The sequence below is a fragment of the Penicillium mononematosum genome (genome assembly GCF_028829835.1).
Source record: "Penicillium mononematosum strain IBT 11891 chromosome Unknown utg000003l:1.0-8172316.0:1.0-8177699.0, whole genome shotgun sequence".
Classification (NCBI taxonomy): domain Eukaryota; kingdom Fungi; phylum Ascomycota; class Eurotiomycetes; order Eurotiales; family Aspergillaceae; genus Penicillium; species Penicillium mononematosum.
In genome coordinates this window covers 7,306,144-7,333,985 of record NW_026643273.1, presented here as the reverse complement: position 1 = coordinate 7,333,985, position 27,842 = coordinate 7,306,144, and the positions used below count along the sequence as shown (strand labels likewise).

At 51.2% G+C, this 27,842-nt stretch overlaps 10 protein-coding genes across 10 annotated transcripts; 7 read left to right on the top strand and 3 right to left on the bottom strand.

The window, feature by feature from the left end:
• Positions 1-1,428: 1,428 nt before the first annotated feature.
• On the top strand, positions 1,429-2,754 carry N7519_007796 (PCI domain-containing protein; the record flags this gene model as incomplete). Its single annotated transcript, XM_057294572.1, has 3 exons — positions 1,429-2,215; positions 2,265-2,668; positions 2,725-2,754. 3 exons carry the CDS (start codon positions 1,429-1,431, stop codon positions 2,752-2,754), a joined length of 1,221 nt encoding a protein of 406 aa, XP_057149383.1.
• An 807-nt stretch (positions 2,755-3,561) lies between these two features.
• Positions 3,562-4,710, bottom strand: N7519_007795 (uncharacterized protein; the record flags this gene model as incomplete). The annotated part of the gene is made up of 3 exons (XM_057294571.1): positions 3,562-4,347; positions 4,402-4,472; positions 4,524-4,710. The coding sequence occupies 3 exons, from the start codon at positions 4,708-4,710 to the stop codon at positions 3,562-3,564; spliced, it is 1,044 nt and encodes a 347-aa protein (XP_057149382.1).
• Positions 4,711-6,215: 1,505 nt separating this feature from the next.
• Positions 6,216-7,958, top strand: N7519_007794 (aldehyde dehydrogenase; the record flags this gene model as incomplete). The annotated part of the gene is made up of 4 exons (XM_057294570.1): positions 6,216-6,697; positions 6,744-7,176; positions 7,273-7,718; positions 7,814-7,958. The coding sequence occupies 4 exons, from the start codon at positions 6,216-6,218 to the stop codon at positions 7,956-7,958; spliced, it is 1,506 nt and encodes a 501-aa protein (XP_057149381.1).
• Positions 7,959-9,195: 1,237 nt separating this feature from the next.
• osm1 (putative fumarate reductase Osm1) lies at positions 9,196-11,125 on the top strand (the record flags this gene model as incomplete). The annotated part of the gene is made up of 2 exons (XM_057294569.1): positions 9,196-9,244; positions 9,297-11,125. The coding sequence occupies exons 1-2, from the start codon at positions 9,208-9,210 to the stop codon at positions 11,123-11,125; spliced, it is 1,866 nt and encodes a 621-aa protein (XP_057149380.1). The 5' UTR covers positions 9,196-9,207.
• Positions 11,126-11,686: 561 nt separating this feature from the next.
• Positions 11,687-12,844, bottom strand: N7519_007792 (uncharacterized protein; the record flags this gene model as incomplete). Its single annotated transcript, XM_057294568.1, has 1 exon — positions 11,687-12,844. One exon carries the CDS (start codon positions 12,842-12,844, stop codon positions 11,687-11,689), a length of 1,158 nt encoding a protein of 385 aa, XP_057149379.1.
• Positions 12,845-14,256: 1,412 nt separating this feature from the next.
• Positions 14,257-16,287, top strand: N7519_007791 (protein phosphatase 2A regulatory subunit CDC55). Its single transcript, XM_057294567.1, has 6 exons — positions 14,257-14,324; positions 14,457-14,676; positions 14,753-14,956; positions 14,998-15,406; positions 15,461-16,023; positions 16,076-16,287. Exons 1-6 carry the CDS (start codon positions 14,281-14,283, stop codon positions 16,097-16,099), a joined length of 1,464 nt encoding a protein of 487 aa, XP_057149378.1. The 5' UTR covers positions 14,257-14,280; the 3' UTR covers positions 16,100-16,287.
• Positions 16,288-16,997: 710 nt separating this feature from the next.
• Positions 16,998-17,225, top strand: N7519_007790 (uncharacterized protein; the record flags this gene model as incomplete). The annotated part of the gene is made up of 2 exons (XM_057294566.1): positions 16,998-17,029; positions 17,060-17,225. 2 exons carry the CDS (start codon positions 16,998-17,000, stop codon positions 17,223-17,225), a joined length of 198 nt encoding a protein of 65 aa, XP_057149377.1.
• Positions 17,226-17,387: 162 nt separating this feature from the next.
• Positions 17,388-22,377, top strand: N7519_007789 (transcriptional regulator SIN3; the record flags this gene model as incomplete). Its single annotated transcript, XM_057294565.1, has 5 exons — positions 17,388-17,488; positions 17,568-17,632; positions 17,723-18,511; positions 18,585-21,670; positions 21,721-22,377. 5 exons carry the CDS (start codon positions 17,388-17,390, stop codon positions 22,375-22,377), a joined length of 4,698 nt encoding a protein of 1,565 aa, XP_057149376.1.
• A 1,157-nt stretch (positions 22,378-23,534) lies between these two features.
• coaT (acetyl-CoA hydrolase ACH1) lies at positions 23,535-25,238 on the top strand (the record flags this gene model as incomplete). The annotated part of the gene is made up of 3 exons (XM_057294564.1): positions 23,535-23,694; positions 23,745-23,985; positions 24,045-25,238. Exons 1-3 carry the CDS (start codon positions 23,552-23,554, stop codon positions 25,236-25,238), a joined length of 1,578 nt encoding a protein of 525 aa, XP_057149375.1. The 5' UTR covers positions 23,535-23,551.
• A 491-nt stretch (positions 25,239-25,729) lies between these two features.
• On the bottom strand, positions 25,730-26,250 carry N7519_007787 (uncharacterized protein; the record flags this gene model as incomplete). The annotated part of the gene is made up of 3 exons (XM_057294563.1): positions 25,730-25,763; positions 25,834-25,961; positions 26,029-26,250. 3 exons carry the CDS (start codon positions 26,248-26,250, stop codon positions 25,748-25,750), a joined length of 366 nt encoding a protein of 121 aa, XP_057149374.1. The 3' UTR covers positions 25,730-25,747.
• Between the last annotated feature and the right edge of the window lie 1,592 nt (positions 26,251-27,842).

The following is a 27,842-nucleotide window of genomic DNA, read 5'->3' as shown; positions in this document are numbered from 1 at the left end:
AGTTGACCATGTAGCCTCCGTAACCGAGACCGAGTGCCACTGCACACTCGGTGTCGACGTACTCGAGGGACTGGCAGATATAATCAAGGCCTCTTTCTAGGTCTGAGGACGGCTTTCCAGCCCATGGTCCTTGTATTGCATCAGTAGACTCACTTCCATAGCCCGTACTTCCTGTAGTATCTGACGCCACGACGATATAGCCGTGCTCGGCGAAAAGTGCAAGATGACAACGCATGTCCCAGCATTCTCTCCAGCTATGCTGAGGGCCACCATGGATAATATAGAGCAGCAGGTACTTCTGCTTTGGATTGAAGTACGATAACCACCCAAGCCTGGATATGACGCTGTTCGTGACTCGGAAACCATATCCGGCCAATTTTGCTCTTTGAAAGACCAAAAGTTCCTTCACTGAGCGCTGATAGGCGCAAACTGCGAGAACCTTGAGCCGGCAAATCTTGCCGACTGCTGCTATCAAAGCTGTCGCAAGACACTAGGGCCTGCTTTGATTTCCCAGGTAGGGGTGTGACATCGCTCACTGAACCAAACGGGATAAGACGGTCAAATAGCTTCAAGTCGGCTGGAGTCGGCTGGTTCGGTCAAACATTCAGGTCGAGATTATAGAGTACTTGAAGTCCTTCTCGGTCGACCTGGACGAGTAAGGATCCGTCGGAGGCAAATGAAACTGCTGACGGGCTGAGGTTCCATTGTCCCCTGCCATCAGCAGACGCAAAGATCTCTTTGCTTCCCCGGTCTGGAATTTGTTACCAGTACAATTCGATTTTTGTCAGCGGCGTATCCATCTTCTCTTCTTCTCTCTTGCACCACAAAAGGACCATGGTCCAGCCCGCATTTACAGCGGGAGAGCACATGGCACCCCCCAAGCCACGGTATCGCCAAGCATAGTAGTATTCATCTGTTGGGGATGATCCAGTTCAACCGAGCATGGGACACATGTAGCACGATGAGGCTTCTCAACTCGAAGAACTAAAGACTCCACTACTGTTCCATCACCTGCCAAATACAGAATTAGCAGGGTTAAAGCGCCAAAGGACATGAAGGTACCCTACGCATATGATAATTTCGGTAGGAGGATTAAATGTCCACATCAATGCGTTGGGTAAAATGATATGTAGGATTTATTTCGTGTAGAGTTTAAGAGCTATAAGTGGTTGTTGAGTAAAGATGCCAATAACAAACCACCTCAGTCGCAAGGCCAAGGTACCCGGTGCTAGTAAATTTTTAGCTCTATATAGTCGCGACTATAGGATCTTCGTAAGACGTATTCTACCTACGTTATGACCAGACTAAATGAGCTGTATTGTTCTCATCCAGCAGCTCTTATCGATAACAGCTCGGCTGTCCCCACCACTCCACGTCGAACAGCAACTCTCCAACTCTCTTTACCACTACTTCACACAGTTCACCAGCATGGCCTCCCAAAAGATGACCAACGCCCTATCGGGCATCGAAACGAACTCACATCAACCAACAAAGCTACAGCAATACACCGATCTCCTCAATGAGATGGTAGCAACCTCCAGCGGCCACGAACTCGCCCAAGATCTCGTCTACTACCTAGACTCAATCCTCAGCGAAGAAGTGAGCATCGTCGCCGCCCGTCCCCTCCTCGACATCTTCATCACAGTCCTCCAATCCCTCCCCGCGGAAACAAAAATAAAAGTCGGCCAGCACGCCATCACCCTCCTCCAGACGCGCTCCGCCTCCGTCGAAGAACAAGACTCGCAGATCCGCGAGATCCTCGCAGACGCCTACGAATCCCAGGAAGAATACACATCCGCCGCCCGCGCCCTACAAGGCATCCACATCGACAGCTCACAGCGTCTAGTCTCCGACGCCGCCAAAGCCCGCCTCTGGATCCGAATTGTGCGCTACTACCTCGAAGACGACGACACCACCAGCGCCGAAGCCTTCCTCAACCGCATCAAGAACCTCCCCTCCAAAATAGAGGACCACGATGCAAAGCTCTACTTCCAGCTCTCCCAGGCCCGCATCCTCGATGCCCGCCGTCGCTTCCTCGACGCCGCACAGGAATACTTCATCGTGAGTCTCGCACCGGGCGTCGACGAAGAAGACCGTCTGACAGCCCTGTCCGCGGCGATCCGCTGCGCCGTCCTCGCACCTGCTGGCCCGCAGCGGTCCCGCTCACTCGCGCGTCTGTACAAAGACGACCGCACGCCCTCCGTTGACGAATTCGGTATCCTGGAGAAGATGTTCCTGAGACAGGCTTCTGACGGCGGACGAAGTCGCCGCGTTCGCGAAGAAACTTGCGCCGCACCAGCTCGCTGTTACGGCGGACGGCACGACCGTTCTCGATAAGGCGGTTATCGAGCACAATCTCGTAGCGGCGAGCAAGCTGTACGAGAATATCCACGTTGATGACCTGGGCTCGATTCTGGGATTGCAGTCTTCGGGTGATGTGTCTGCTGGCGAGAAGGCTGAGGCTTATGCGGCGCGCATGGTTGAGCAGGGACGGCTGCGTGGTCGGATTGATCAGATTGATGGGGTTATTTCGTTTGATGCTGAGACTGTCGGTGGCGCCTCAGCGGGTGCTTCTAACGGGACGAAGCTGAGGCAGTGGGATCTTGGTGTGCAAGATCTTGCGGAGGATGTAGAGCGCGTTGCAACTAGTATTGCTGATCAGTTCCCGGTATGTGCTGGCTTTCATTCTGTGGGGTTGTTTCGTCGCTAATATCTCGATTCTAGGAATTTGCTACCAGCCGGATGGTGCATTGAATGCTCTGCTGTATCTCGTTGTGTGCCGTCTGATGAAAGATCTACGAATTCATGCCTTCTACCTACCCTTGCATATCCTTTTAGCCAGCCTGAGAAATGAAAAGTCAAGCTCCATTTGCCGATAATCCTCGTCTATATTCGAGGTCTATACTTTATATATAATGCTGTCCTTGTACAGCAGTATCCGTGGCTCCATAGACATTCAATTTTTAACTAATGCACTTCTGGATAATTCGCGTAACTCGATGAAAGATGTAAGAGCACAGAAAATTAAGTTGTATACAGCCTAAAGGGACCAAAGCTAGAAAAGGAAATCAATTGTATATAATATAAAACAAGAAAGGTATATTATGAAGGGTATAGGCGAAGTCAAAAGAGCGTCGTTGTGTACATAAGCCAAAGTCGTCGGTAAAGCCGACATCAACATAAAGAATGACAGGTGGGAAAGTCAATAAGGGTAATTGAATGAAAGAAATGCCGTGGCAAGTCGTATATGTATGAACGTAAAAGTGAAGGAAAGAATGTAGAAAATGGAGAGTGGATGGAAGGAGTTGTTGGCGTCTGATATTGCTCACTTTAGGGTTGGGAGACCGTGCCCCTGTTCGCTCCTGGCTATGACTGCAAGTGACAATAGCCAAGAGTATTTCAGACAGCAGTGCCGTTTCTTTTTGGATAATTTGGTTCTCTCGAAGCCGATTCAGCCTTCCCAAGGGAATATAGACCCCATTCACTCCAACAGTCCGTCCCAAGAAGAGAAGGTAAAAAGTGTCATCACATCGTAACGGCGTAAATCAACAGCACACCACCTCACTGGTTCAGCTTAGTAGTGGAGTCATTACCCGGAAGGATAGAAATATCCGTCTGGACATTGATAATCTGCGGGTGTAGATCATCACCAACATGTCCAGGTCCGGGCGACTTGCTCTCGACCTGAGCATTGTACATCTTAACATACTCAATGTCCGGCGAGCGGGGGCTAGATTTCGACAAGAACATAGAGTTCGTGTAATCGGTATTGATATACGCCGGACCCGTTCCATTGCGCGAGCCCAACTTGAGCGCGGGGAACAATCCACGGATGATCGGCAAGTTAGAGCAAATCAGACCAACAGCGGGCTCGATGTGCGTCCACAAAGTCGCCTGGTAGACGGTGAAGGTTGGGTCGGTCGGGCTGATCCAGAAAAGCACGACGATGCGATAGATACTGGCGAAGCAGACGAAGGCGCCGAGAGCGAACACGCCGTTTAGCGCGAGCTTGTCTTGCCACGCGCGGTGGAGGTTCCAGATCATTGGGATGGGCAGGATGAGGATGACGAAGTCCATGAATACGTTGAAGGCTTGGTTGACGATGATGAATTCTTGCGCGTCGAAACATGTTCCTTTGACGCTGTGGTCCCAGTACGCCCGTAGGGGTCGGCATTGTCCTGCGCAGGCTAAAAAGATTCCGGTGCCCCAGGCGGCCATTAGGCAGTTTAGGCCGAAGGTGACTGTTTGGAACTTTGGGGTTGAGAAGAGGCGTCGGTAGAAGCAGATGATGGAAATTTTGATACAAGGACAGAGCAGGAAGTAGGTGAATTGGTTGGCGAGGAAGATCTGGGCGGTGTTAGGTTGGGTTTGTTGGATACTGCATACTGGTGGGACACATACCTTCCAGTAGTTCATGAGGGTTTCTGGAGAGAGATCCGCGATATGGGCTCCATTGCCTCCAATTGAACACCCTATGATACCTATTAGTATTGAACTTTCAATCCGGTGGAGTAAGAACATACAAAGAATGAGCTCGATCAACATGGCAATGAGGAGCACCATGGATACCATGCTCAGATAATCATCGACGCCGAACCTAACTCTTCTATGAAGGCGAGCGAAGACTCGCATCACCACCGAGATCAGGCAGAGACTGACCAAGACCGAAATGATCTCAATCATCTGCCAACCTTTCTTGCTTGGCGCCATTGTACTTTTCTAACGCAACCGAATATTAAAAGAGTGTGGGTTGCAACCGAAAAGCAAAAGGTAGGGTATGTGTGAATTAAAAAAGGAATGACTGGGAAACGCACGATCTGAGGGCGTCCACCGATATAAAACGTGTGGTACAGAGTACCACGCGTATATCCAAGATCAGCTCGGAGTGCTGGTACCCTGGACCAGCTTGAAATTCCATCCACTGTTTATCCACTCACACACAAGCCCTAGTGGCCGATCCTTGTCCTGATAGGGATCTCGGTTCGTGCGGATATACGACCTACATGCATGACGCAAAACTATCACAAAGATTTACAAAGATTTACTGGATGAGCACCTCTAGTTTCCGGGTTTCTGGCACAATGTATTGTGCCATTCAACTGTACAAATACAAGAAATATACCTAGGTAGCTTCACCCATCACCTATCATCTATCACCCTTGGACTATCTGAGAATGACAAATGCATTCTTTACAGAATAGGCCAGTGGATCCAAGGTGGGGTTAACAGGTATGTACATTAGCCATATTAGGAAGGACATCCCTACGATCGCCATCTGATAGCAGCTGGGAACGTGTCAGGCAACCTTGCGAGAAACTGACTATTGCTGTACTATTGCCTTCTAGACTATCTATATGCCGTCCCTTCCAATGTTACATTGTATTTCGTATATATATCCATGGATTCTCATGAATTCCAATATATCAACTCCACAGAAGAAACCTTGAAACCTTCCTGGAAAAGCTACCCGCAACTTTGGACGCCACCACGATCTCATCCATGGTTCTCTCTTCTCTCGGGCTTCGGGTAAACATGACATGTAGATCGCCCAATAGCGTGGAAAATCCGCCCTACCTAGGTACTAAATTGAAAAAACAGAGTTTGACCACGTGTAGAGGCATTTACGCGAACACCTCCAGAAACAGAAATTGATATGGAGGGGTTCATGCACGTATATTGTATACATGCAGAGTCATACCAGTGGGGGGTTCAGATAACCGCTTAAAAGCCCTGTTTCAAGGACAATGGCACACGGTGGACCCAGGTTATTATTGAACGTCAGATTCTTCAGTTCCAAGGTTTACCTCATCACTCTGTCGATCACTGGAGCACTCTCCTGAAAGTGCCGCATTATGTACACATTTGCCGAATTGTGTACATGAAACACGGATCTTCATTGGTTCACAATGGATGAAAAACCAGCAGGAGCATTAACCATGGAAAGCTTACCTCCGTAATCAAATAGTCGTCGCATAGCTCGGAATAGTACCATTGGGCAAATGCGGTTCCTGGTAAAGATCGGCCTCAAATCACATCCGAATTCTGTCAATTCAATAGGGGGGTGGAACCGAGATCGAATACAATGTAAAAGAGTAAAAGAGTAGGAAATTTTATCCCGAGGCCGAATAGTAATCTCTGTTTTCCCCTCACATTGGACCAGCACACATTCTATACTCCATACCTCTCTCTACCCTACCTCTACCTACCCCTCCACCATGACAACCCCAACCAACACCGGACTCACAGTCCCCCTCATCATAAATGGTCAGGAAGAAACAACCCCCAACACCTTCCCTGTAACAAGCCCCTACACCAACTCGACCATCTGGACCGCCTCCGCCGCAACACCCCAGGATGCAATCCGCGCCGTCGAAGCCGCCGACGCCGCCTTCCCCTCATGGTCGCAGACAAAACCAACTGTGAGACGCGACATCCTACTCAAAGCCGCCGATATCCTCGAGGCCCGTCTCGACACCAATGCCGAGTACATGCGCCAAGAGATGGGCGCGGACGTCGGCGCCTCCGCGGGATTCGTCGTCCCGCTTGGAGTGCGCATGCTGCGCGAGGTTGCGAGCCGCATTACATCGATCTGTGGCAGTGTACCTGTCGTCGAGACGGAAGGACAGAGCGCGATTATCTTTAAGGAGGCGATGGGTGTTATTTTGGGGATTGTGCCGTGGTTAGTATTTCTTGATCTGTCTTTCATGGTTCCGGGGAACTTTATATTTCTACCATGGGTATAGATGCATAAAATGTTTAATCGGACTAATCGCTGGTACAGGAACGCCCCCCTACGTCTTCGGTATCCGCTCCGCGGCCTGTGCCCTCGCAGCTGGTAACACAACAATCCTCAAATCGTCCGAACTAACTCCCCGCTGCTACTGGGCCATCGGTCGCGCCTTCGAAGATGCAGGCCTCCCCGCCGGCTGTCTGAATATCATCCACTGCGCCCCGCAGGACGCGCCCGAGGTCGTCAATGCGATGATCGAGCACGACGCCGTGCGCAAGATCAATTTCACCGGTAGCACAGCTGTTGGTCGGAAGATCGCTCGCGCCTGCGGTCAGAACCTCAAGCCCTGTCTTATGGAACTGGGCGGGAAGAATAGCTCGATTGTCTGTCACGATGCTGATTTGCAGACTGCCGTGCAGGGAGTGTTGGCGGGGGCGTTCTTGAATGTGAGTTTGGGTTACACTGCGCTTGTCGCACGCATATCTATCTATATCTGTCTCCTCTCCGAGTCAATGGCTAATTTTTTTACTTTCCGTGAATAGTCCGGCCAGATCTGTATGGCAACTGATCGAATCCTCGTCCACTCCTCCATCCTCCCGGCCTTCACGGAAGCCCTGCAAAAGGCCCTCGCGGCTGGCGCTGCAGCCTCGGATCAGCCCCCAACGCTCGTCAATACTGCCTCCAAGACCCGCGTCGAAGCCCTCATTGCCAATGCTGTCTCAGCAGGCGCACACTTCATCTCCGGGTCTGCGGATAACGTCCCCACCGACTCGGGGGTCCGCATGGCGCCCGCCGTCTTAGGCGGTGTGAAGGAAGATATGGCGCTGTGGCAGGAGGAGGCTTTTGCGTCTGTTGCGGCGTGTATGCCCTTCGACAGCGAGGACGAGGCGATCCGTCTGGCGAACGGGAGTGGGTATGGACTTTCGGCGTCTGTTTTCACGGAGGATCTGCGGAAAGGCTTGGCGATGGCCAAGCGCATTCAATCTGGGTATGTTGTCGGGTGTTCCAGACCTAGATTCCGTTTTGGTTTTGATTCTGGGTGGATTCGGTGGATTGTGGATCTGTGTGCTGACTTGATTGTAGGGCGGTCCATATTAATAGCATGACGATCCATGATGAGCCGGCTCTTCCTCATGGCGGTGTGAAGAATAGTGGCTGGGGCCGGTTCAACACTGATGAGGGATTGAATGAGTTCTTGGTTACGAAGAGTGTGACCTGGATGGATTAGGAGATTTTTGGATTTGGCATAAGCGTTTGATTTGGTTCTTGTTTTGTAGCGCTGTTTAGCTGCACATACGCATTGTAGGTTTTCCTAGCCTGCTCTCAGGGCATATACTAATATATTGTAGAGCGTATATACACGTATCATCAAGCGTGTCTGTTTTCATGCCTGTAGCCCACTCGTCTCATCTGAGAAACCTGGTTCGGCGGTCTTTTCGCTGACGCGTGGACTATACTTTCTCGGTCGGCATTGACCCGAGCGATTGTATTGGAGATTCAGAATAGGTCAAAGTGCTGTTGGTCTCGACAAGAGCAAAGTCTAGTGAGGTGGAAAGCTGATGGAGCTACTCTCCAAGCTTATCTACAGAATGCAGAAGGTCGGCATTTGAGTCGAAAAACGTGAAATGGACACGGTGACACATGAGGTCATCAGGCCCACTGAGGCAATTCCCATCCCCGGATTAGGTCAGCCCCACACTGTTTTTCCACCAATCAGAGGCCACAGGTTCCTCAGCCGGCAACTGCTTTTGCCGCTTTTCGATCGTTTCCAAGGTCCACGGATATCTTTTTGGTATTCCAGACTATTTTGACTTGAATATCAGATCCTGTTATATACATACATGGTTGTATACCTTGAATATATAGAGGGATTCAAGGATTCAAGTGTCAAAAGGGACTTTCTCCTCATCATGCCATTCACACCTCGGAAACTGCGGACCGCAATTGTTATTCCGAGGCTCACATCCCCTACCGCACCGCAAGAACCGTAAGGACCGAGGCCGGAATTCAATGTCAGTTTCTCTGTTTCTGAAAAACACATTGATGGAGTATGTATGTTCTAGTTCCGTCGACATTTCCGATGTGTTTTCTGTCTCTTTTTCCCGCTATTCCCTTTCCCTCAACTCCTTGAAAGAACAGGAATGTGACATGACATAGGTGCATGTGAAAATGAAAATGAAACATTCTAGACTTTTGAATGTAACAAGATGTAGTTGAATATTATATCGCATGTGATCCCGTCTAACTTCCCCAGACTGTAATGAAAAAAACAGACAAACCAGAGGTGGCCAATTAGTATTCCAGCGGGTACCCCCATCTTTCATCTCCCCACGTCTTCCACTATTTTGTGCCTCGGCCGATAGACCGTCGGCTTCTGACCTGCCCCCCAAACCCTGTTTTCTTTAAGATCCTTTCCTTCCTCTCTCCTTTCCTCTTCTTCCTCATATTCCCCTTTATCTCTCTCTACACATAACATAATGGCTGCACCTCAAGTAATTGTGGTCGGTGGTGGCCGTAAGGATATCCTTTCCCCGCATCTCTCCCTGTCCCAGCTGACCCTCTCCAGTCTCTGGCCTCAGCGCCGCACACACCATCTACCTCAACGGTGGCAACGTCCTCGTTTTGGATAAGCAGGCTTTCTTCGGTGGTAACTCTACCAAAGCCACCTCCGGTATCAACGGTGCTCTCACTCGCACCCAGACCGATCTCGGCATCCAGGACAGTGTCAAGCAGTTCTACGAAGATACCCTCAAGTCCGCCCGTGACAAGGCCCGTCCTGACCTGATCAAGGTCCTGACCTACAAGTCCGCCTCCGCCGTCGAGTGGCTGCAGGATGTTTTCAACCTCGATCTCACCCTCGTCTCCCGTCTCGGAGGACACACTCACCCCCGCACACACCGTGGCCATGACGCCAAGTTCCCTGGTATGGCCATCACCTACGCCCTGATGCAGCGATTGGAAGATCTCGCCGAAAGTGAGCCCGGTCGTGTCCAGATCGTCAAGAAGGCCAACGTCACCTCCATCAACAAGTCCGGTAACAATGTCACCGGTGTTACCTACACCATCAACGGCGAGGAGAAGGTCGCCGACGGTGTCGTCGTTCTCGCTACCGGTGGTTACGCCGCTGATTTCAGTGACACCTCCCTCCTCAAGAAGCACCGCCCCGACACCTTCGGTCTGTCCTCCACCAACGGCACCCACGCTACCGGTGACGGCCAGAAGATGCTGATGGCCATCGGTGCCAACGGCATCGACATGGACAAGGTTCAGGTCCACCCCACCGGTCTCGTCGACCCCAAGGACCCAGGCGCCAAGTTCAAGTTCCTGGCTGCCGAAGCCCTCCGCGGTGAAGGTGGTCTCCTCCTCAACTCCGACGGCCAGCGCTTCTCCGACGAGCTCGGCCACCGCGACTACGTCTCTGGCAAGATGTGGGAAGAAAAGGAGAAGGGCAAGTGGCCCATCCGTCTCATCCTCAACAGCAAGGCCTCCAAGGTCCTGGACTTCCACACCCGTCACTACTCCGGCCGCGGTCTGATGAAGAAGATGACCGGCGCCGAGCTCGTTGCCGAAATCGGCTGCGGCGAAGCAGCCCTCAAGAAGACCTTCGACGAGTACAACCTCATCGCCGACGGCAAGAAGAAGGACCCCTGGAACAAGCGCTTCTTCCACAACATGCCCTTCAAGCTCGACGACGAGTTCCACGTCGCTCTCATGGAGCCCGTCCTCCACTTCACCATGGGTGGTATCGAGATCAACGAGCACGCCCAGGTTCTCAACAGCGAGCAAAAGCCCTTCGACGGCCTCTACGCCTGCGGTGAACTCGCCGGTGGTGTCCACGGCGCCAACCGTCTCGGCGGTTCCTCCCTCCTCGGCTGTGTCGTCTACGGCCGTGTCGCAGGTGACTCCGCCTCCCAGCACCTCTTCCAGAAGCTCCTCGCCAACGGCTCCTCCGCCGCCTCCCAGCGTCTCGGCCAGATCTCCCTCCACATCGACCCAAGCACGCCCGGCAAGGTCTCTGTCGAGTGGGGCGGTGCCGCCACCGGCGGAAACCTGCCCGCTCTCGCTGCCCCCACTGCCCCTGTTGCTGCCGCCGAGGCCCCCGCCTCCAAGCCCGATCCCGCGAACTTCCAGGTCCCAGAGACCGAGTACACCATGGAGGAAGTCGCCAAGCACAACTCCAAGGAGGACCTCTGGGTCGTGGTCAAGGGCATCATCCTCGATCTCACTAACTGGGTCGACGAGCACCCCGGTGGCGCAAATGCCCTGTACAACTTCATGGGTCGTGATGCTACCGAGGAGTTCGCTATGCTCCATGATGACGAGGTTATCCCCAAGTACGCCGCTCAAACTGTGATCGGTCGTGTTAAGGGTCAGACCCCCAGCTTGGAGCTGTAAAGGTTCTATTAAACCGTTTCCTCCTTTATGCCTCTTCTCCCTCACGACCGCTCTCCTCCGATGAAATATGATCCTCCAGCGTGTGATCTCTCATACCCCCGTTTTGTCCTTTCTGTTGTTTCTTGCTGGCTTTGGCTTGCTTCCAGTCCTCGAGATCCGAGATCCATGCTTGGGTCAACTTTGGTTCTTGTGTAACATACATACATAGCTTATTTTGGAATATATTCTTTGGAATTATAGATCTGTTTTGGTTAGTGTAGTTGTGTTGTAAGTTGTGGTGAGTTACTAGATCCCTCTATTCTAGGGCTTGGAGCTGTTGTCCAGATGGTACACCCAACCTTGGAATAATCAGAAGACAGCTAACTAACCCTGGATACTGATAATTGCCGAGGTAGAAATAGTACCAATATTTTATCTGGCCATACTCACTCCCTACTAATTCTCGTATGCATACCTAACCTAATATTTACAAATACATGTACATGGTATATCAAGATCAATCCAAAGAGCCCTACTACAGAGCACGTAGAACTTATACCCAAACCCTGCCTAGTACTCCAATCACCCCTTCATATGCATCAAAATCATCTTCAACCGCCTCACAGCAGGCCCATCCTCCCCAGCGCCCAACCCCTCCTCCCCACCTTTCTCCTCAATCTCAGCCCTCGCCTCCTCAAGCACAGGCTGCAAAAACCCCCAAACCTCATCATGATACCTCTCCTGAACACCAACCCAGTCACCCGCACCAGGCAGATTCGCGAGAACAGCATCACGTAGCGAAGTAGCAGTAGCAGTAGAAGCAGAACCCGTAGTATTCCCCTCTGCAATCCCAATCCCACTCGCAGCCCCCTGACTCAAGAAAACATCAATATCAGGAACAAGACTCGTCGCCGTTAACCGTGTCCCCTCACTTCTCTCCTCATCAAGTCCCAACCCCCTCCGGAAAGAATCAAGCGCTTCTTTCTCCGCCGCAGAAAGCGGACCCGGCGCAGCGGCAATATCAATCTCGGTATCCGGTACCGTCGTTGGATCCTCGAAGTTCGGGTCGAAGTTTGTATCGGATAGCAGAGATACAACGGCTGCGCCGTCGGTTGGGGTAGATGTTTGCGGGTTTTGCGGGTATTGGCGCTGCCAGATGGTTTCGAATTGGTGTTGGGTTGGGTCGGAGGCGCGTGCTTTGCCTTTCCAGGTTGAGGAGGGGGTTTGGAGGTCTTCGTGGGATTGGGGTAGTGTATTTGAATTAGTGGTTGTGGTTGCGTGTAGCAGATCTATCTCTCTCTCGTATCCGTGTCCATGCTGGAACTCGTCTTCTGTCAAGGCGGGTAGGGCGACTCCTGGCGTGGACGCATCGTGTTCGCGGAAACCTTGCGCTGCAGGTGCTGACCCTGGTCCGGACGCGGAACTGGGACCTCCGTGCGGTGTGGTTGCGGATAGATCCCTGCTTGTCTGTGTGTTTGGGAGGGTGGCTGGACCGGATTGTTTGTTGCTCGTGCTGGATGCTAGGGTTTGGGCGAGGTCGGGGCGAGGGTTGAGTGCGCTTTTTGCTAGGCCTGTTGCGGAGGTTTGGATGCGGGTTGCTAGCGAGGGAGGCGCGGGGTTGGGAGGGGGTTGGTTGGAGGGGTTGTTTGAGGTTGAGGGTGATGGGGTTGGGGCTGGGGCCGGGGTGTTGGAGCTTTGGTTAGAGGTGGGATTGCCCCGCATGTTCTCTTCGTTGGTCATGGCTTGGGGTTGTTTTGGGATTAGGGGTTAGGGACCATGGGTTGGAGTATGGATTGAGAGTTGAGGTTGAGGTTGGATGTAATTGGGATTCGGGATGGAGCTCTTGGTGTTCGGCTTAAATTGTTTGGGTCGGGAGATATACGGAAGCATGTGAAGGTCGGGGTGAAGGATATTGGGTTATATGGGCTGGAATAGGGGAGATGGTATACTACATATCTATATAACATTTGATCGGGTAATTGAATGTTTCTAGTTATAGATCTTTTAGTTTAGGCTTATTTAGAAAATATGTTCGAACTCGGCATTCAGTCAGATATGTCGATGGTCAAATATATACTTACAGGACTATACATATGTACTCGCAATTATTTCTCAACATTGGCATATGGACGCTCTCGACTTGAATATCTTTACCTTTCTTGCATCTGCTAGAAAACATATGATATATGCCAATGCTTAATTTGGCGGAGACCTGCTTGGGCCTCAAGGATGACGACAGAGGCGCATACTACATCTTCAGGCATATAAAGGATTAAATACAGAATTAAAAGAGATAGATTCAGCTTAGACTGAGCAAATAGCTCGATAATAATCCAACATTTCAATTGCTATTCCAACTTTAACCCGCTGCCAGTCGTATACGGGTTGCAAGGCCGGAGAGGGGCGCAGGGCAATGTTACAGTCGATGGCAGTGTTGATGTCAGCATGTTGCAGGTGCCCGATCTGAATTCTTTTGATACAGAATATTCAATTCTCATAATTAGATTTATTATTATCATTCATATTCCAGAAGAAATCCTAGAATACTCTAATATTGACGGTGCCCAAGAGAGCGTCACTTGGTCCGTAAAACCTCCCCACCACCGCCTCAACTCATCTGGGCAACTTCACCTCACAACTTCTTTTCGTCTTCCTTCATCTCCGGACCAAGTACGCAACCCCCCCCCATCCCCCCCCACTTTACCTCTTTTTTTCTAGGTTTTGTTTGTTCTAATGAAAAGGCCAAATAGAAACTTTTCTCTTATGATCCCCTCATCAAGCTCTTCTGCTGCGGGTCCACTCATAACAAGCACATTCACTGTGTTCTATCATCAACGGTTGCCATCTCATTCGGCAACAGCTCTTCATTCTTCAGCTCGTCTTTCCCAACTTGGATTTTAGCTGTTCGCCCTCTGCCCCTCTTTTTGCCTTACCGCCATCCGCCCTCACCCTTCGCACACCATCTCCGGTGACCGACTGTCCTCAATTTCCGCTTTCTCCGTTACTCCCATCCGACCCGAATTCTTTCGTGCCGGCTCACCTACTTCGCTTCAACCTGAGTGATTCTTTGCGTCGACAATAGAACTTTCGGAGGCATTTACCAACCCGCCTGTCCCCGTCCCTCCTATCTTGGTCCTTTGTCCTTGTCGCATTCAAGGGCTAGCTAGAACGTGAAAATGGTAGACAGAGATCCAGGCACACCTACCTGGAAGTTCACACAGTAAGTTTGCCCGGATCATACCATTTGGACCTTCCCACCCTATGGTTTCCATTTTTCTCTTCCGATTGTCCAGGCGCCATCGGCCCGGCATCACCACAAAGATTCATTGAATGGCAGCTGACTTGGATTCAGATGCTTCGGCGATAAAGGCGATGTAGAAGATATTACAGAAGGTAATTGGCAGCCTCCCTCGCACTACTCGGCCGAATCTGGTCAATTTCCACAGAGTGCATCAACTGACACGCACTCTGCAGCGGACATCATCTCAACCGTCGAATTTGACCACACCGGTAACTATCTGGCCACTGGTGACAAGGGAGGAAGGGTGGTATTGTTTGAGCGAAACGAGACGGTAGCCCACCCCGCTTCGGCCTTTTTCTTTGGGCAATTTTTTCCATTGCCTGTCTTGCCTTGAGCTAATCATCAAGCACAGAAAAAAAACCTGCGAGTATAAGTTCCACACAGAGTTCCAGTCACACGAGCCAGAGTTCGATTATCTCAAGTCGCTAGAGATTGAAGAGAAGATCAACAAGATAAAATGGTGCCGACGACAGAATGCATCCCATTTCCTCCTTTCGACGAACGACAAGACGATAAAGCTTTGGAAGGTCTTCGACAAGTCGCTGAAAGTGGTCGCCGAGAACAACTTATCGAATGAACTCACTCCTGCGAGCACGGTTGGAGGTGGGGGTATGGCTCGCGCACCCGCGTATCCTTCAAGGACCCCTCTGCGCTCAAGCTGCCTCGTCTGACACACCATGACACTGTTGTTGCCGCTGTTCCGCGGAGAACATACGCCAACGCTCACGCGTACCATATAAATAGCATCTCCGTTAACAGCGATGGTGAAACCTTTATCAGCAGCGACGACCTGCGAGTGAACCTATGGAATCTCAACATCCAGGATCAGAGCTTCAACATCGTGGATATCAAGCCAGCGAATATGGAGGAACTCACGGAAGTCATCACTGCGGCGGAGTTCCACCCGGTTAGCTGTAACTGGTTCATGTATGCCAGCTCCAAGGGCACAATCAAGCTTGCGGATATGCGGCAACGGGCGTTGTGTGACGAACACGCCAAGCGTACGTACATCTAGGCAATTGCGCCAATTACTTTAACTGATTGTTTTATTACAGAGTTCGAACAAGAAGAGGATGCCTCGTCCCGATCTTTCTTCTCCGAGATCATCTCCTCCATTTCCGACGTGCGATTCTCCAACGACGGGCGGTACATTGTGTCCAGGGACTACTTGACAGTGAAGATTTGGGATGTCAACATGGAACGCCAGCCAATCAAGACCATTCCCATCCACGAGCACCTGCGCCCTCGCCTCTGCGATACGTACGAGAACGATAGCATCTTCGACAAGTTCGAGGTGGTCTTTTCAGGCGATGCGGAGAACGTTATGACCGGTAGCTACAACAACAACTTCATGATCTACCCCACAGAAGAACAAAAGGATACGGAGATTGTGCTCCAGGCAGACAAGTCGGCATTCAAGGCAAAGAAGGTTGGTGTACCGACGCCAATGAGCAAAGGTAACGGAAAGAAGGCCGGTTCGCGATCCGGCAGCCCTGCCGGCCCCGGCAGTCGCATGAAGAAGGAGACCGATGCCGACCAGATCGACTTCAACAAGAAGATCTTGCACATGAGCTGGCATCCATTCGAAGACAGCATTGCAATCGCGGCGACGAACAATGTAAGTTCTTTTGTCTCTGTCCAAATCCCCACAATGCTAATAGTGGATACAGCTCTTTGTCTTCTCCGCTCTTTAATCGCACCAAGTACCGTCGTACCGTCACAAGGCCATTATCATTTTCCATGGACAGGCGCATCTGGGGTTTGGATCGGGTGGCTGGGCCTCGGTGAACAGGCAAGATATGAAGAATGAAAACCAAGAAAATAATGATAGCAGCAAGCCACAGGTTCCATAATCACAGGACTTTCCCTTCCCCCCTTTCCCTATCTCTGCACTCATTGTGGAACTCTGTCCGAGTTTTGGAGACCTAGTTTTCTTTTACCTATGTCCCCTTTTACTCTTTTCCTACTATTGCGGTGGAGTTGCCAAAGGCGTTGTATGGTGGCCAACTCATGATAGAGAATGTCATGCCTGTTTTGAGGCCATTTCCATAGTTAGTACTGAAAGGCCTCTATAGATTTGGTAGCTAACTAGCATTGGATGTTGGACACCCTTCCCTGTATAGTTTTACCGTTTAGGCATGCTTTTCTTGCTTTTTCTGTTAATTTCTCTGAATAGATAGGAGAAAAGGAAACCAGCACGGTAACTCGAAATGTATATTACCTTGAAAAGATGCCCGAGAGGCCACGGCATTGTTAGCCAGCCCTTGCCCTCCGCCCCTTTCCGAGGCATGACAAGCGAGAGGCAGCCCCAGCCTTCAGAACGAGCCTTATTATGCAGTTTGATACAGGAGATAGGCTATACAATGGACAATAAGCTGCAACGCTATTCAAACTATTGATCCCCATTCATGACTCATGCTATTCACGTTTGTTCGCCTGTCCACTCAATGCCAGTCATGTTTTTCTGCCGGCAATGGCGGGCGATGACGAAGGCGGACTGAAATTGACCTATCGCACAATACCATGCATGACCATTGTACCGCCTCCCATTGACGGAAATCCCGCCAATAGATACAAACAATACCGTATTGAATGAATTCTGAATACACCTCGGAGAATCGAATGTCCGTAAAGCACCCACTAAACCACAATAGGTTAGTTCCGGAGAGGAAAGCCTCCACAGGAGCCCGCGATCGGTCGCGCGCAATTCCATCACCCCAGTGTCTCCTTCTTGTCTATCATACTTCTCTGCCGGTTCTTTCTTGCTGCGTGGAGTTGGATCCTGTCTTCTTATCTGCAAGAGATCGGGTCATGCTGTGACCCTACTGCAACCTGAGCGTTGCCAGTCGATTCCTACCCACGAGACTACGAGCTCCAGCTCTTCGATTACCAGACCTTGTTACTTTTTCTCCCCTCCTCGACCCTTCTTATCCTTCAAACCTACCTTTCCACTTCTCTCCTCCTGGGGTTCGTGCATAAACCATGAACTCTGGAAGCGATAACTGGCACTCCTCCGGTGGGCCGCCGTCGCATCCTGGCATCGATCAAATGAACCAGCAGCCTCGGCCCCTGGGGTCATTCAGGTACGAGCAGTCGTATATAGTACAAGTGGCTTCATATCTTGATATCACAGACTAACCAGATATTCTTGCGCTTCAACAGTCAAAATCCCTCTCAGCAAGGCCAGGCTTCACAGCCCTCGGGCCCGGTACTTCCCCCTCCAGGTGGTGAGTGGCTCTCTGCGAACTATGGATTTCCTTGTGGGAAATCCAATAATAAAAAGAAACCACTCAAACTAACTGGTCATTCTATTATAGCACCCTATCACCCTAGTCAGTCAGGTGGCCATTCTCTTCCTGGACTGGCAGAATTAAGTCAGACCCACGGAGGTCCGCACCAACCTTCCGCGTACGGCCAGCACCCAGCAGGCCCGTCGCATAACAGTGGCCATTCTCTTCCCGGGATTGGTCAAGCCATGCAACACGCTTCTCCCCAGCTCAACCGCGAGCGGGAGCGGGACTCCAGGGAGCGCGAAATCATCGAGCGTCAGCGCCAGGAAGAGATGGCTCACCGTGAGCGTGAGCGCGAGCGCGACCACCGTGAACAAATTGAACGGCAGTTAGAACGCCGCGAACAACCCCACCACCCTGTGCAGAGCCACACTGGCTCGATCCCCCTCCATCAACCCGTGGCCAATAAAGTCCCCAACTCCATTCACGGCCCGGGTGGACTCCTCTCAACCCTCAGCGGAAACCCGCAGAACGGCCACCAGGGCGGACCTCAGTCTGCTGCTGGCTTGTTCGGTCCTCAAATGCAGCACGGCGAAGGCACACCTCGCTCGTACATGCAGCACCCGGGTGGTCCACCAGGACAGCCTATGATGGCATACAATGCCGCCGGGCAGCAGATCCCAGGAAATGTTGCAGCTCTTGCCCAGGGCCAACAACCGATTCTAAATGATGCTCTCAGCTATCTCGACCAGGTCAAGGTACGCTTCGTTGACCAGCCAGATGTCTACAACCGTTTCTTGGACATCATGAAGGACTTCAAGAGTCAGGCTATCGACACGCCTGGTGTGATTCAACGCGTCTCGACACTTTTCAATGGTCATCCCGCTCTTATTCAGGGATTTAATACCTTTTTGCCCCCCCGGCTATCGTATTGAGTGCGGTACCGAAGACAACCCTGATGCGATTCGGGTCACAACCCCGTCTGGCACGAATACACTCAGCATGCCACGTGCAGGACGTCCCTTTGAGACAATTACCAATGCACCCCCCTCCAGTGATCCGCATGGTCGGTCTGATTTCTATCGTGACCAAACGCGACCTGGCTGGCAACAAGGGCAGCAGCAGGATCAGCAGCAAGGTCCCGCCTCTGGATCTTATTCTCCTGGCTCGAGGATGATGGGCGGCATGTATCAGCAGGATGGACCTGGACCCGCTCAGGATCACCACTATGGTTACCCCACTCAACAGGAGCAACAAGCTGCATCCGCCATGACTCATCAGCAAGACCACCGAGGAGTGGCACAGCTGCAAGGCGCCGCCTCTGCAGCCTCCGCTGGACTTGCCAGGTCGTCTCTCATGGGAGCTTCGGCCGCTGGACAGAACGCTAATCTCACTCAGCCGATGAACAACCTGGCTGGCGTCGGGACTGGTATGCTCCAGGGTGCTCAGGATCTGAACAAGCGTGGCCCCGTGGAGTTCAACCACGCCATCAGTTATGTGAACAAGATAAAGAACCGCTTCTCAAGTGCACCAGAGATCTACAAGCAGTTCCTCGAGATACTCCAGACTTACCAGCGGGAGTCAAAGCCTATCCAGGATGTTTATGGACAGGTTACTCAGTTGTTTAACACTGCACCGGATCTCTTGGAGGATTTCAAACAGTTCCTGCCGGAATCTGCCGCGCATGCCAAACAAGTAGCTGCGCAGCGCCAAGCCGAAGAGCAAGCTCCTCTTAGCAACCTCCGTGGCGAACCTGCAGGTTTCACCCAGACTCCTAACCGTGACGTCAAGATGCCTCCTCTGGGCCAGTTCAATGTGAAGGACCCCAAGGAAAGCAAGAAACGTCGTGGTGGCCCAGGTGGCGGTGTTGGCTCTATCTCGGGGCCTGCCGGTTCCGAAGCTGCTCGCTTGTCTGAGGCAGGCAGAGGTGGCCAGAGTTCGCAGTTCGGTAACGCCAGCAAGAGACCGAAATACCACCATGGAAAGCCTTCTATGGACATGGCAAATGTCTCTCCCACTTTGGTTCCTGCTCTCCCGGAGCCTCTTCCTCCCTCGGTCTCCATGACTCCTAGTCAGGAAGAAATCGCGTTCTTTGACCGTGTGAAGAAGTTCATCGCCAACAAGCAAGTGTTCAGCGACTTCCTGAAGCTTTGCAACCTGTACACCACGGATCTGCTCGACCGTCACGTCCTGGTCAAGAGGGCCGAGGGATACATCGGATCCAATGCTGAGCTCATGAGCTGGTTCAGACGGTTCATGAGCGCCGAAGAACCCGAGGATAAGATCATCGACCCCAAGGCGAACCCGGAATCAGGTATCGTCAACCTGGCTCACTGCCGGTCTCTAGGACCGAGTTATCGACTTCTTCCCAAGCGTGAACGCCAAAAGCCCTGCAGTGGGCGCGATCCGATGTGCAACGGCGTTCTTAATGATGACTGGGCTTCACACCCCACCTGGGCTTCCGAAGATTCTGGCTTTGTTGCGCACCGCAAGAACCAGTATGAAGACGCTTTGCATCGTATTGAAGAAGACCGCCATGATTACGATCACCACATCGAGGCTTGCACACGTACTATCCAGCTGATTGAGCCCATTTGCCAGCAATTCCTTTACATGAGTGATGCGGAACGCATGTCATTCAAATTGCCGCAGGGTCTCGGTGGCCAAAGTGAGGCAATCTACCAGCGTGTCATCAAGAAGATTTACGACCGTCAACGCGGCGAGAAGGTCATTCGAGACATGTTCCTTCGTCCATGCCACGTCCTTCCCATTGTCCTTTACCGCTTGAAGCAGAAGCTGGAGGAATGGAAGGCCTGCCAGCGCGAGTGGGACAAGGTCTGGCGTGAACAGATGCAGCGCGCATATTGGCGCAGTCTTGACCACCAAGCCATCGCAACCAAGCAGACTGACAAGAAGCTCTTTGTCGCCAAGAACATCCAGCAAGATCTGCAGACGAAGCTTGAGGATGCACAGGCTGGTCGCAAGAGTGGCCGGACCCCGCTCAAGTACCAAGCTGAGTTCCAGTTCAGCGATACTCAGGTCCTTCTGGACGCTGTCTACTTGCTTTTCTTGTACTTGGACCGCAACACCAATGGCTTTGGTGCTGATCCCCAGCGCCTCATGAACTTTATCCGGGATTTCATTCCTACTTTCTTCGGCCTTGATCGTTACACTTTCAACTTGTACATGGACGAAGTCTACAATGCCATCAATGATGACGATGACACTTACGCCACTGAGGATGCCTCGAACGGAAGCCGCAAGGGGGCAGACTTGCAGAAGCTGGATCTTCTGCGTGAGGCCCTGGAACGTGGAGAACCGGCCGAGAAGCCCGCTAAGGAGGATGGTGTTCTGAACAGCCATGATGAACCCCCTGTTGTCCAGGTTTCTTCCACTGTGTCCGACTCCGAGGAGTCCTTTGACGTGGCTGAACTGCGCTGGATGGAGCACCCTGGAAAAGGCAACTTCAACCTTGAACATGAATACACACTCAACGAGAAGTACAAGAAAAAGGAACACCACATGTACTGCAACCTGAACATCTTGTGCTTCTTGCGTACTTTCGAGATCCTCTACTCGCGTCTCCTGCGCATCAAGGAGCAGGAGGAGTCAGCTCGCGAACAAGTCCGACGCGGTGTTCTACCCAAGGCGGCCCACGAGTTGTGCTTGATCGACCGATTCCCAAGTGATTTCTTCTATGATGTTGACCCCAAGGCCAACCTTTACAAGCAGATCGTGCGCATGTGCGATGAGGTCATCAAAGGTGATATCGATCAGATTCACCTGGAAGAGACCCTGCGTCGCTTCTACATGCAGAGCGGATACCTGCTCTACAACCTGGAACGTATCTTCTCCTCCATTTCCAAGTTCGTGGCGTCCATCTTCACCGGTGACTCTCGCGACCGCAGCTCCGATATCGTCAACCTCTTCTTCAAGGAACGGGAGAAGGAGGAGACCACCCATCACCAGGAAATCCAGTACCGCAAACAAGTTGAGCGACTGGTCAAGGATGGTGATATCTACCGTGTTACTTTCGTGAGTTTTTCGATTTCCGAAGCCCTGACACCAACTAACAAATTCTTCAGTACCCCACCGACCGCCGTGTCACCGTCCAAGTGATGACCAGCGAAGACGCAACCCTCAACAACGATGAACTTACTCCCGAGGAGCGCTGGTCCTACTACGTGACCGCCTACTCGATGCGTGACCCCACCGAAGGCGTGCAATTCTCCAAGATGCGCATGCCCCTGCTGAAGCGCAATCTTCCTCCCAAGCTCGAAGAAGATGAGGAGTATGAGCGCTACTACCGCAGCCTGCAGCACCACGACGGCCTGACCATCCGCATCTGTGCCAACAACTACACCATGTTGTACCAGCCGCCCACCTACGACTGGTTCTGGCGCTCTAACGCCCCCATCCCGGAGAAAGATGCCGACGCCGACGCCATCAAGGCCCAGGCCGAGGAGCTCGCCAAGGAGAAGGCCGCCCTGAAGGAGAAGCGCCACGACCGCTTCGTGGAGAAGTTCGTCAACAACCCGGCCTGGGCCCGCGGCCTCAGCAAGGACCAGGTGGACGAGAGCAACCAGCGCTTCCGGTCTTGGGTCGACGGGACCCTCTCTGACAGTCCTGGTCCAGGCCGTGAGGGCTCTGCGTCTGGCTCTGGCTCCGCCCCCGCTAATGCGGAGGAGAAGGAGCATGGCGGAGACGTTGAGATGACCGATGCCGAGCCCACCGAGGCGTAGGGGTGGGGTGTAACTTTTTACGACGGGGTCAGACCCCCCGACAGGGGGGACTGACATGCATTATTGTTGATTGGGGGACGGCGTACACGATGAGGAAATTGCGACGAAATAGTTTTCTTTTTTCTTTTCTTTTCTTTTCTTTATTCACGGGTTTCCGTAGTTTGTATTTGTATCTCTCTCTTTTTTCAAGTATCTCTTACTTTATTCTCACAAATGAAATGGCCATGGAGAGATTGGCCTGTTTATTCTTAATCTAATTTGATTTGTATGAATGCTCCCATATCTAATTTCCTCTTTAATAAACCTATCTCCAACATCAGTGGAGTCGAATATCATATTGCACATTCCATTCGAGCCATACCCTAATGTGGCGACCGACTCGAACTTCCGGGGTAAGACAAAAATGGGATCTCTCCAGATCATCGTCCGGTCTTACTAACTCGGCATCATCGGCATAATCCTCTACTAGCGGCAATATATATCCAATGGTGTGGAATGGATTATCCAATGTGTAGTATGGAAATCTCCGTGTGGCCGAGCCTGCATAGCCGACACCGTCCCGAGACGTGGAGCCGGGGGAAACTCGGTCTTGGGGATCTACTAGGATCTCCTTTTTGTCTTTTCTATGTTGTATATTGGGATGTATCTTTGATCCTATTATGCTAAGTGGGGTATATTAAGCTGAAAAAGATGTTCCATATCAGTCTGTGTATGCAAGGAACATATAGGGAAGGGAATATAATATAGGGAATATAAGGGAGATAGAAAAGGTAAAACCGAGAGATTTCCGAAAGCCGAACGAAGGCCGAGGAAAGTACGTGGTTGACGTCATTATGAATTATTTTGACGATAAGCATCATCGAGGGGTATTTAGGGGATTAATGGATTAGATGGGAATTGACTGGGGATAGGGAGATATATATAGGAATGCAATTGGAATTCAATTAAAAGGAGTTATACAATATACAACATCCCATATACAATTGCCAAGTCCATACCTATATAGCCCTAATACCAAATCCAAAAAAGAACACTTCCATTCTCCCGGAGCTGTCGGCCTCGCATTCCTTTGTGGAGACCTTTGCCCGTGGGGTTGAAGAAATTACTTATACCCCCCAGATCCCCTTTCTTCTTTCCCACATCTTTGACACTCTCCCCTCTTCCATTCTGCATCATGTCTGCTTCGGCCCTATTGAAGAGCCGTGTGCGGCGCCCATCGTATCTGAAGAAGCTCGCCAAACCTGAGGATCTCATTCACTACTTCCCCAATGGCACTTACATCGGCTGGTCCGGATTCACCGGTGTCGGTTACCCCAAGTATGTAACACAGATGAGATAGTGAGGGCAGAACATTAACCTCAATTCAGGATGACTCCCATTGCTCTCGCAGACCACGTCGAGAAGAACAACCTCCAGGGACAGCTGAAGTACAACCTGTTTGTCGGTGCCTCCTCCGGCGCAGAGACCGAGAACCGCTGGGCCCGCTTGAACATGATTGAGCGTCGTAGCCCTCACCAAGTCGGAAAAGAGATCGCCAAGGGAATCAACAATGGCCAGATCAAGTTCTTCGATAAGCACCTGAGCATGTTCCCCTCGGATTTGGTCTATGTAAGTCTCGACATTCCCCGAGGAAAACTATCGACCGCTAACCTTTCCGCTTCCGCCAGGGCTGGTACACTCTGAACAAGGCCAAGCCCACAATTGACGTGGCAGTCATCGAGGCTTCCGCCATCACCGAGAACGGAGGCATCATCCCCGGTGCCTCCGTCGGTGCTTCGCCCGAACTGATCCAGATGGCCGACAAGGTCATCATCGAGGTCAACACCTCCATGCCCTCCTTCGAGGGCCTGCACGACATCACCTGCTCAGACCTGCCCCCGGGCCGCAAGCCCTACCTCATCATGGCCCCCGAGGACCGCATCGGAACCAGCTACATCCCCATCGACCCCGAGAAGGTGGTCGCCATCGTCGAGTCCAACTACCCGGACCAGACCCTGCCCAACGCCCCCGAGGACGAAGGCTCACAGGCCATCGCCTCAAACCTAATCGAGTTCCTCAAGCACGAGGTGCATCGCGGCCGCCTCCCACCCAACCTCCTCCCCATCCAGTCGGGCATCGGCAACATCGCCAACGCCGTCGTGGGCGGACTCAGCAAGGGCGGCGCCGACTTCAAGAACCTCAAAGTCTGGACCGAAGTCCTCCAAGACTCCTTCCTCGACCTCTTCGACAGCGGCAACCTCGACTTCGCAACCGCAACCTCGATCCGCTTCTCCCCAGACGGCTTCAAGCGCTTCTACGACAACTGGGAGCAATACGCCGGAAAGCTCCTCCTCCGCTCCCAACAAGTCTCCAACTCCCCAGAGATCATCCGTCGCCTCGGCTGCATCGGCATGAACACCCCCGTCGAAGTCGACATCTACGCCCACGCCAACAGCACCTGCGTCATGGGCTCGCGCATGCTGAACGGACTAGGCGGCTCCGCCGATTTCCTCCGTAACTCCAAGTACAGTATCATGCACACACCGTCCGCGCGTCCCACCAAGACCGATCCCACCGGCGTGAGCTGTATCGTGCCGTTCGCTACGCACATCGATCAGACCGAGCACGATCTCGATGTCGTCGTTACTGAGCAGGGTCTTGCTGATGTGCGGGGGTTGTCGCCGCGTGAGCGTGCCCGTGTTATTATTAAGAACTGCTCGCACCCGGATTACACGCCTATTCTTACTGATTACCTTGACCGGGCGGAATTCGAGTGTCTGCGTAAGGGTATGGGTCATGAGCCGCATATGCTTTTCCAGGCTTTCAATATGCACAAGAATCTTCAGGAGAAGGGTACCATGAAGATTGATTCTTGGGAGTAAAGAATTGACGTGGTGCGCGGTTAGGGCGTTTGGTACATCTATTAGCGGTTTTGTACATATACTTCAATGTTGAAATATAAATTTTTCCTCTGGATTGTTGCTTGGTCGTAGCTGGGGAGGTACATGGATGTATGTCTAAGTAGCTTGCTGCTAGACAAGCTATGCAGCTATGTCTGGGATAGTAAACACCAGGCACCAGTATAAGAAGTGTATCTTCGATTAGTGGTCTAGTAGACTCCATAACGATATCCAGACAAATAAATTGTGTAGAAACCAAATCTTGCCACACCAGAACTCCTATCAAGAAAGCATGGTATAACAAAGCAATGCTCAATCAAAATGAAAAAGGCCAACTCCAAAAGAAAAACATCCAATCATATCAATCTCATCTCAATCCCCTTTTAGTTCCCAGGTCCTAGCAACAAAAACCGAGTCGGCATCGATTCTGAACTAGACAACCAGTAACCCAGTAATCCATCTAAAAGATCACGGTCTATATCCAAGTCATATCAAAGCCCAGTGAGTCTATATAAAGTCAGCATTAATGCCCCAAACCTCACAATTACATCTAAATCATGGGATCATATAAACATACCGACTCCAGAGCGACCCGAGAATACCAGGCTGCGGAGTCTCGGACTTCCGTCGAGCCCAGCCGTGGTCGACGTTGTAGTGCTTCACATCTTGTAACCCAGCGAAGAGGCCTCGTCCGGCTGTTGCGCGCTTTGGGTGTATTAGTTATGGATCTAATGGTGGATTTCGGATGGTGGGTGGTGATGTGTATACGTACGCGATGCTCTTGAGCGGAATTGCGAACCCAGTAGTCTGCGCCGTAATCATTTTGCAGACGGGCGTGCTCGCTATCGGTTGTTCTGGGTTGGGTGGGCATGTTGGTTGGAGTTTGGTTGGGCTGTTGTGTTGGTGTAGATGTATGGTATCGAACCAAGAATCTAATAACTGAAGTGTATTTTGTATGAAGATATCTTTGAGTGAGGAACAAAACAAACTCCATGTGTAACATTCCATCCTTATATACACCACTCCTCACCCCCATCTATCCATAACCACAAGATTCCAAGCCGCATCGCAGTATGGCCTGACAGCATCGAACAGAACCATATCACAGTTCCGAGAGGCTGGATCGCGGGACGTGGCCGTTATCCGTTTCTGGATATAGTCTGTATAGCATGATCATGATTTATATCTCGGATTCATCTTATCCGGGTTGGGTTGAGATAATACTGCATGTGGTTGGTGGTTTGAGTCGTGACGTCGGGGATATGGTGCGATTGAATGCGGGTTTCTCCGTTTCTGGGGTTAGTACGGAATACTAGGTACAGAGTAAATCCTGTTTATCTTCTTATTGCCGATTGTTATTCGGGATCAGATGATTGGGGAATGGCGGTGGTAGTGGTGGGACATTTTGTGTGTGGTGTGGTGGCATGATCGGGTGGCATGGTGATGGTCAGATTTGATTAACGGCAAAAAATAGGAACAAGAGGGAAAGTCCTACTTTGGTTTTGATTTAATTAGGCTGGGATAGCTTGGAGTCGCTGTGATCTATTTTCATATTGTGCGATAGTCTTACTGGATATTTTGAAGCACATGTCTGTTATGGTGTACAGTCTTGGGGGTTCAACTTTGAAACTTGCATGATATATTCAGAGCATCTCACTCCGAAGTTCCAATATGATAATCCTATTGCAAAATAGTACTCTATCTTCTATGCCGTCGCCCCTAATCCCTCCGTGATACATCCATGCCCCTTGGGCTTTCTCATCCGAACGAGACGACTTGCTCCAGGCTGCGAGTCAATTGGACACAACCAGCACACAAACAAGGAAATCCGCCGTATGCAGGCCGCTCTACATAACTACAATGGCAGAGGACATTCTAGAGATTTGATCGATGAAACTGTCAGTATATGCCAGTCCAACAAATTCATCTCGCCAGTTCTAATCACTTCTTATATGACATCCTTCTGTCGCCGCTCCCGTACCTCGACGTCTATATTCCCATACGAAATTGTTCTAGCCACACGAAAGTCGAGGTATATACCAAAGACGAGGTAGGTAATAGGTAATCTAGATGCGTGAGACTCATCTAAAATCGGAATGTAGAACCGAGAAAAGAGACGATGATTAAGCAGTGTCGGCTTCGCATTCTCCGTTTGATTCTAGCAAGACATGAAAATGACTGAAAGGCGTGTCGGATATTGCTGGAAGATACCGGGGGCATGTCGGTCTTTACTACCGCCTGCCTTACGAGCCCTTGATAGTCCTTCCACTCTATATCCGTATGCCACCCAAGCAGTTGGGGTCGCACAGTGCTGCGGGAATAGCTGGTTTCGATTACGGGTGGAATATGTTCAGGGTTATCTGCTTCGATTGTTGTTGTTCTAGGACAAGGATATTGGATCGGAGTTCATGACTTTTGGGTCACTTTTTGATGAGTCCTGATATATATATTCTGTGAGGCCGGTATGGCGAGGCCAATATACTATTCAATTCCAAGGTTACTTCTAAATTGCATTAAGTAACAACTACGAAGTAAGGTATATCAGAACAATGAGAATATGAGAATTGATGAGAAATTGGTGTGATT

Bases quoted from the DNA above. Each gene is read 5' to 3' on its own strand.
- N7519_007791 (XM_057294567.1), top strand. From the start codon at position 14,281: ATGGTAGACAGAGATCCAGGCACACCTACCTGGAAGTTCACACA. The intron at 14,325-14,456 runs GTAAGTTTGCCC...ACTTGGATTCAG, and splicing joins CCTACCTGGAAGTTCACACA to ATGCTTCGGCGATAAAGGCG. The intron at 14,957-14,997 runs GTCGCCGAGAAC...CACTCCTGCGAG, and splicing joins TCGACAAGTCGCTGAAAGTG to CACGGTTGGAGGTGGGGGTA.